Genomic DNA, 7228 nt, shown 5'->3' with positions numbered 1-7228 from the left:
GGCATGCCACCTGGTAAAGAAAAATAATTTTTGATGGAAAAAATCTGTTTTTTTTTTGTGAAAACATGGAAATAACACCGAAAACTATGTTAAGAAAGCGAGGAAAATGGAGTGGGTGCGGGTGCGCGCGACCGGCGGCATCGGACAGAGGCGTGCGCGACCGGCGGCGTTGGACAGAGGCGTGCGCGCGTGGCGTCGGCCAGGGGCATGCGTGAGTGGCGGTGGCCATGGCGGGTACGGGCGCGCGACCAGCGGCTGCGGCCAGGGTGTGCGCGCGTGGCGTCGGCCAGCTGCATGCGCGGCCATGGCGGCCGCGCGCGAAACCAACGGCTGCGGCCATGGCCATGCGCGAGTGGAGGTGCCCATGGTGGGTGCGGGCGCGCGCGACCGGCGGCTGCAGCCGTGGGCGTGCGCGCATGGCGGCGACCGCGGCGGGTGCGGGTGCGTGCGACCGGCGGCTGCAGCCGTGGGGGTACGCGCGTGGTATCGGCCAGGGGCATATGCGAGTGGCGATGGCCATGGTGGGTGCGGGCGCGCGACCAGCAGCTACGGCCAAGGCGTGCGCGCGTGGCGGTGGCCATGGTGGGTGCGGGCATACGCGAGCTGCGGTTGCGGCCAGAGGCGTGCGTGCATGGCGGCGGCCAGAGCGGGTGCGGGCGTACGCGAGCGGCGGTTGCGGCCAGAGGCGTACGTGCGTGGCTGCGCGAGCTTGGGAGGAGGGCCACGCCGCGACGAGCTAGGGGTGGCACATAGCAAGCTCCGGCAGTACAGCAGGCTCCCGTCCGGACATGTGGTTCGGAAGGAATACAATCGAGGGTCCATTTCGCAAATATACATATCTGGCTGGGACCATTGTCGACGTGGCTGTAGTCAACGTAGGTCAAACCAATTTAGGACCTCGTGTGAATCAGTTATGAAAAAATTAGGACCTAGGTGTTCAATTTTAAAGAATAGGGATCAAAGTGAAGGCACATGAAAAGAATTAGGACCGACCATGCAGTTTTCTCAAAAAATAACCTTGTCTTCGTCTCTAACCTTTGGCCCCCTTTCTATTACTCACTCCTCCCACCTCCCACCTCCCAGATCTCCACCACCTCGCCTGAACCCGTCACGCCTCCGCCGAGCCCTAATCCTCCACTCTCCCATCGGATCCCGTCGGCCGTCGAGAGGTGGCGCCGGCAGAGATGCGGAGCTCTATCGCGACCTACCGGGAGAGCCTCTCTCGGCTCGCCGGCGAGGTCGACGACGCCACGGCAGACGAGGTCCCCGCGCCGGCGCCATCTCGTGAAGGGGAGCACGCCCCTACGCCGCCGTCCTCTGGTCGGCGGAGACGGTACTCCCGCCCCGACTCTGCCGAGCCAGACGAGGTAACGGACCGTTGCTCTGCCCACCCACGTTTCGTCTCATCTCAAAATGCTACGTGTAGAGGTTCCGATGCCTCAGGTTCTTCGCGCGACCTGATGCTCTTCCCTTGAGTTTGACTGTGTAGGCTTGTTAGATATAAATAGCTCAGCCCACGGCTACATGATATTGGAATGTAATTCGGTGCTGATGAGCTAACCCTTGTTATGTATTTGAATAGAAGGTAATTCAAGTATCTGTATGTTTAGTATCTTGTTGTGCGGTTCGAGAACAGGTATCTATATGTTCAGTAGTTTGTTGTGATCATATCTTTTCAGTGTTGATTGGCCTCTTTTTAGATTTTGCAATGCTAAAATTTGAGTGCATGGTTGGGCGAGACGTTATTCTTTCTAAGTGTATCATTGCATGATGTGGACATTTTCTTAAAACCCACATTCTCGTTCTATTTCCATGTATCACTCTATCAGTGCACTCCCCCCCCCCCCTGCCCTGATGCAAGTGCATTCTTCATTCTAGATTTCTAAACTCAAGGAAGATATTGAAAAGCTTCAAGCTTCTGAGGCTGAAATCAAGGCACTATCCTTCAATTATGCTGCCATGTTGAAGGAAAAGGAGGTATGCATGATTGGAAGGTCTCTTTTTCTCTCTCCCCTCCCTATTGCATATTTTGTTTGCCAGAGTCAGATCACTGTTCCTGGATGCATTGTCTTGCAATGCTAAACTCATGTATCGAGCTTCTTTAGTGGCCTAACGCCAGTAAAATAGTTATTCCTTGTAGTGGTAAGCTCGTGACTTCTGAATGCATATGTTATGGCAGGAACAACTGGGAAAACTTCGTGAAGAAAATTGTTCACTAAAAAGAAGTATGGAGAGCTCTAACTCTAAGGCAGTCTCAGGAAATTCTAATGTAATTGAGTAGTTTTATATCCACATCCATTAGTTATAATTGATCACTTAGCTCGCAGTATGGTACATCACTAACTTCATTTTCATAGGGTACTCTGCAAAGATCTCCTAGCAGAACGCAAAGAAATACAGTTCCAGAAAATTCATTGAATGTCTTAAAGCAGAATGGGTATGGTGGTGGTGCTTCACAGGGCATCCAGCAGAACGGTCTGCACTCGTTGACTGGGCATCATAAGGTATAGTTATAAGCATGTCATCACCGTATGCTTAATTTACAAATTCATAGCTTGTGTTTCATTCACACTTCACACTTTCACCCACTTTGGAAGTTATTGACAAGATTGTGATTTTCCTATAGTCATCTGTTAAAAGAAACATCACTGCACCAGAACAGCTATTACTCTTTATTGAATTGATGTTACAGGGAGATGTATTCGAGGAAGAACAATCATACTTCGCTTCTAAACAGGCCAGCTTTGAAACTGAAATAAAGCAATTGAAACAGAAACTCAGTCAGTATTCAAATAAAGAAGATGAAACAAAAAGGAGGTTAGAAGGTACTTCAGTGTGAAGTCTAAACTGTTCCATCTTGAAGAAGTTAAATCCCATCTTATATTGAGCTTATTTTTTGTTTAAATATTTATTTTCTCTTCTCAGAGGAAAACAAAAGGAATGAATTACTCCAGCAGCAGCTAAATGATCTGAAGGTCAATATGGAGAGGGTATGTCCGTTTTGTTAATATAAATACATGATAAGTGGATACCTTCATTATCCAGGCCAGTGGTCTGTATATGTTGTCTAATTAGCTTTAATAGTTTAATATCATTGGAATTACTGCAGTGCAATTAGATGATAGTTAGGACTCCATGGTTATTTTATCTGGTTTCATAAGGAAAAGTAAACTTTTTTTTTTACTTCCACAGATAGCAGACGAGTTACATCAGGAACTAAGTGAGAAGAAAGCAGAGTTGAGATGCCTGCAAGATGAGCTGAGTACAAGGGACAATGAGCGTGCATCAGATGGATCTCTTCAGAGCCTTCGAAATATGCTGATGGCTCTGCAGAAGGAGAACTCAGATTTAAAGGTCTATATTAAATTATTAATGTAGTGCTATGTAAATGTTCAAGTAATGCTTACCAACAATATTTACTGTGTGTTCATTAATAATTTTATGCCATCACTGTAACCGGAATGATCATATGGCTTAGAAATTTGACAGTAGACAGTTTTTTTCTTCTGTAGATAATGAAGGGCAGGCTTGAGATAGATCCCACGAGCATGAAAAGTATCTCACAGAAAGTTGATGATACTGCCTCTGATTTTAACAACTTTCCTGATGTGCAAAAGGTAAAATAAGGCCAGTTGTAAATTACACATCTTACAAATGTAATTAGGAATGTAGTAGCTTATGTCTCTGGAAGATACATGAGACAGACTGCTAAGCATTCTGTGGTCGAGTTGCACCATTGTTTGTTGTTCACTTTGATAGGTTCAGAACTTTGAAGTAACCTTAGTATGTACTCTCAGGTGTGTACTTTGTTAAAGTATTTTTTTTCTATAATTTTAGCTAGTAAGAGGCATCTTACACTGTCAAAATTAATAGGCTGTACATTCTACTATGGATGACCTCTTAGCCAAGACCAGCAACACATGGTTTGGTCAAGAGAATAAAATACTAATGTGCTTGTAGTTCGAGTATGAAGGTTAAGGAAGAGATGGATTCGTTGAAGAAAGCTTTACAGGACACTTCTCATGAGCGTGACAGAGCATTGCAAAATTTGTCTCGGCTGAAACAGCATTTGTTAGATAAGGTAACAATCTAATATCATTTCTTAGTTTGCATACCTGTACTCAGCCACCTTATAATATGTGAGGGAGGATGCATAGGCTGTTCCACATAACTTTATATGAACACTAGTAAGTTTTTTTCGATAGCTTATGCAAAAAGCGACCGTTTGCGTAAAAAGAAATAGAATGATGGGATGGATGTTTACTACCAACCTTAATGACTAACTAGTTATTCCTCATAGGACCTTGAAGACCAAGAAAAGATGGACGAAGATAGCAAAGTCATTGAAGAGTTGCGGGTAATCTGTGAGCAGCAAAGGGGTCACATAGTGCAGTTAGAGAGGGCGTTAAAGATTGAGATGGCAAAGCAGGAGGAGAGTAAGAAAATCATAAATGATGAACACCTGAGGTCAAATGAACAAATAGAAGATCTTAAGTACAAGCTTGCAAACTGTATGAATGCACTTGAATCAAAAGATGTGGAACTGGTTAATCTGCAGACTGCCCTTGGACAGTACTATGCTGAGAGTGAAGCAAAGGTGATTGGAATTTTCAGTACTATTCTTGCTTTGAAGCTTAATATTTTGTATTGGAATTTTTCAGCCTGATTTTGGTCCGCCCTTACATATATATTCAGGATCGAATTGGGGGTGATTTAGCTATGGCTAAAGAAGAATTGGCTAAATTATCACAGTCTTTGATGGTACGAACTGCAAACACATCCTCCACTGTAAATGCTTTAGCAAGAATTTTTCAACATTGTATTGCCATTATCTGTATCATTCAACTCATTTTTCACTCAATTGATGTATTGATTGATGGTTTCCCTTTGCAGCAAAGAAAATATGCTTTTGAGTGTATGTACTTTGATTTCTTAGTAGTGTAAGAATTTATGATGCCATTTCGGGATGAAATAGCTAAAGCTTTTAGTTTTTCCAGGTGGCAAATCAAGCAATTGAAGTTTCAAGAAGAGAAAAGGATCAGACAGTTGCTGAACTTTCTCAAGCTGAGAGGATGTTAGCGGATGGGAAGCGCTCCATGCAGAAGCTCGAGGATGACAATTCAAGATTAAGGCGTGCACTAGAACAAAGCATGACAACAGTCAATAGGATGTCACTGGATTCAGACAACTCTGTTGACAGGTGCTGTCCGTTACCCCTTTTACTGGTTTTTAATGAATAAATACATGCACATAAAACTGGTATTTGTTTTAGGCACTTGTAAAAGAGGGGTAGACGCAGGGAAGACAATTTTAGCGCAAAAGTGATAGGCGTACTGTCAATACCTTTAAAATGCCATGAGTTCTGGAGAACCAGTGATGTAAATATTAAATCCCACCCATAAACTTTAGTGCTCAATACACTAGAAAAATAAACACAAAATGTGTAGCGACAAATAGATTAATATTTTTCTGTTTTCATCTCCTCTCCCTGTTTCTCCAAAATCTGCACCTGTCTGCTAGCTTTGTGGTTATACTGTGGCTTCTGCAAAATCAAATCACTATCTGTAAACTAGTTCATTATATTTATGGCAAAGTTTTCTTTCTCCCAGGATGTACCAACTGGCTGTATATCCCTGTTTGTGCTTTTATTTTCATGTTACCTAGCGGTAGTGGCTATGGCTGTATATCCCTGTTTGTGCTTTTATTTTCATGTTACCTAGCGGTAGTGGCTACATGATAAGTTGAATTTTGCTTGCAGACGTATTGTGATTAAACTACTAGTCACATACTTCCAACGGAATCACAGCAAAGAGGTGATTGGCTCGTTCAGATTCTTTATTATGCCATGAATATACCAACTACAAAATTTTCATAAATTAATATTCAAATATTGGCTCTGTCCAGGTACTGGATCTTATGGTTCGCATGCTTGGCTTCTCGGAGGAAGACAAGCAAAGAATTGGTTCTGCACAAAGCAATGCTGGCAAGGGTGTTGTCCGTGGTGTTTTGGGTCTTCCTGGACGCCTAGTTGGAGGCATTGTTGGCGGAAATTCAGCGGGCAAATCTACTCATGCATCTCAAGATAACCAGGAGGTTTTTTCGTCCATTTTTGTTATTGTTCTGGACATGGTGCATTTGTTAACACATTAATAGTATCTCTGCTGCTTCGACATACTATATTGACTACATAAAAGCATAAAACAAGTGACATTAAATGTTGACGAACTTATAAACTTGTGCTATTTTCTGTTTCTTGAATACCGACATTTTTCTCATTGTTTACAGTCCTTTGCGGATCTGTGGGTGGACTTCCTGCTCAAGGAAACAGAAGAAAGGGAGAAACAAAAAGCTTCGGAAGCCGCCGCAAGGCTTTCAGAGGAAGAGAACCAACCCGCCAGTACTAGCAATGCATCAACTTTCCAACCATCACAACACCCTGCAAATCTGGCGCCTGGCCCTTCCACAAAGTTGCATCAGTTTGGTCGTCCAGAGTCTGAATTCGGTACAGTTCCACTCGCGCCCCCCACTTATACATCTATATCTACGCAGCAGCCTTTCTCAAGACCACCTTTAAGATGATGTCAACCAAGTGTACAGTGCCGGAGGCCTTAGTTCCTTGCAAGCCTTCACCTTTGCTCTGGCCTTAAGCTATTCATTTCATTTGTTGACAATTTGGTAATGAGATAGTCCATTCATAGTTACCCTTGTTTTGATCTCTCCCCCCAGCCTTCCCGGCCGGCGGCATGTAAAGAAATGTAAATCGACCCTGTCATCTGAAGACAGAGACAATTCACTATACAATGTATATTCCTATACATGGAATCCGGACGCTGTCTGCTGGACCAGCTGTACCCTATAAAGATGAGATTTTTTGTCCCAAGCGAAAGTTCCTGTACATTTCTCAGCGTGCACATTGCAAGTAAAGCGGAGGAAATGTTGTAAATGTCGAACCTATCCATTATTTCCTCTCCCGTTTAACAAGAAATCCTGTAGATTGATGCTGCTACTTCCTGGGTTATACGAATACGAGGGTGGAAGGCAAGTGCAAGAATCCGTCGAATGAGGAATATAGTCTGTACAGTTAAGCAAGTACTCAATGTATCTTTTCCTTCTGTCAGTTGAACACACAAGTCGTTGTAGAATAGTGGTGACCCAGGTTCGATCCCCGGCAACGGCGCATGATATTTCTCCCCCGTTTCTCCATTTTCACCCATTTCCCGGCCTGGCA

The 7228-nt window shown here is 44.0% G+C and overlaps 1 protein-coding gene across 2 annotated transcripts; it reads left to right on the top strand.

Moving 5' to 3' along the window:
• The first annotated feature begins 1029 nt into the window (after positions 1–1029).
• LOC124685150 (golgin candidate 3-like) lies at positions 1030–6880 on the top strand. 2 transcript variants are annotated; one of them, XM_047219476.1, is made up of 15 exons: positions 1030–1367; positions 1879–1977; positions 2180–2269; positions 2358–2504; positions 2693–2825; positions 2926–2990; positions 3193–3354; positions 3513–3617; positions 3974–4081; positions 4301–4597; positions 4696–4761; positions 4998–5200; positions 5759–5813; positions 5905–6093; positions 6286–6880. In XM_047219476.1, exons 1-15 carry the CDS (start codon positions 1185–1187, stop codon positions 6577–6579), a joined length of 2196 nt encoding a protein of 731 aa, XP_047075432.1. In that variant the 5' UTR covers positions 1030–1184; the 3' UTR covers positions 6580–6880. The 2 variants fall into 2 exon arrangements, with proteins under 2 accessions (XP_047075432.1, XP_047075439.1); XM_047219483.1 differs by lacking the exon at positions 1030–1367 and having other exon boundaries at positions 1879–1994.
• The last annotated feature ends 348 nt before the right edge of the window (positions 6881–7228 follow it).

Source organism: Lolium rigidum, chromosome 1 (assembly GCF_022539505.1).
Source record: "Lolium rigidum isolate FL_2022 chromosome 1, APGP_CSIRO_Lrig_0.1, whole genome shotgun sequence".
Lineage (NCBI taxonomy): Eukaryota > Viridiplantae > Streptophyta > Magnoliopsida > Poales > Poaceae > Lolium > Lolium rigidum.
This window is presented reverse-complemented; position numbering and strand designations above follow the sequence as displayed.

Bases quoted from the DNA above. Each gene is read 5' to 3' on its own strand.
- LOC124685150 (XM_047219476.1), top strand. From the start codon at position 1,185: ATGCGGAGCTCTATCGCGACCTACCGGGAGAGCCTCTCTCGGCTCGCC. The intron at 4,762-4,997 runs GTACGAACTGCA...TAGTTTTTCCAG, and splicing joins AATTATCACAGTCTTTGATG to GTGGCAAATCAAGCAATTGA. The intron at 5,201-5,758 runs GTGCTGTCCGTT...TTTTGCTTGCAG, and splicing joins TCAGACAACTCTGTTGACAG to ACGTATTGTGATTAAACTAC.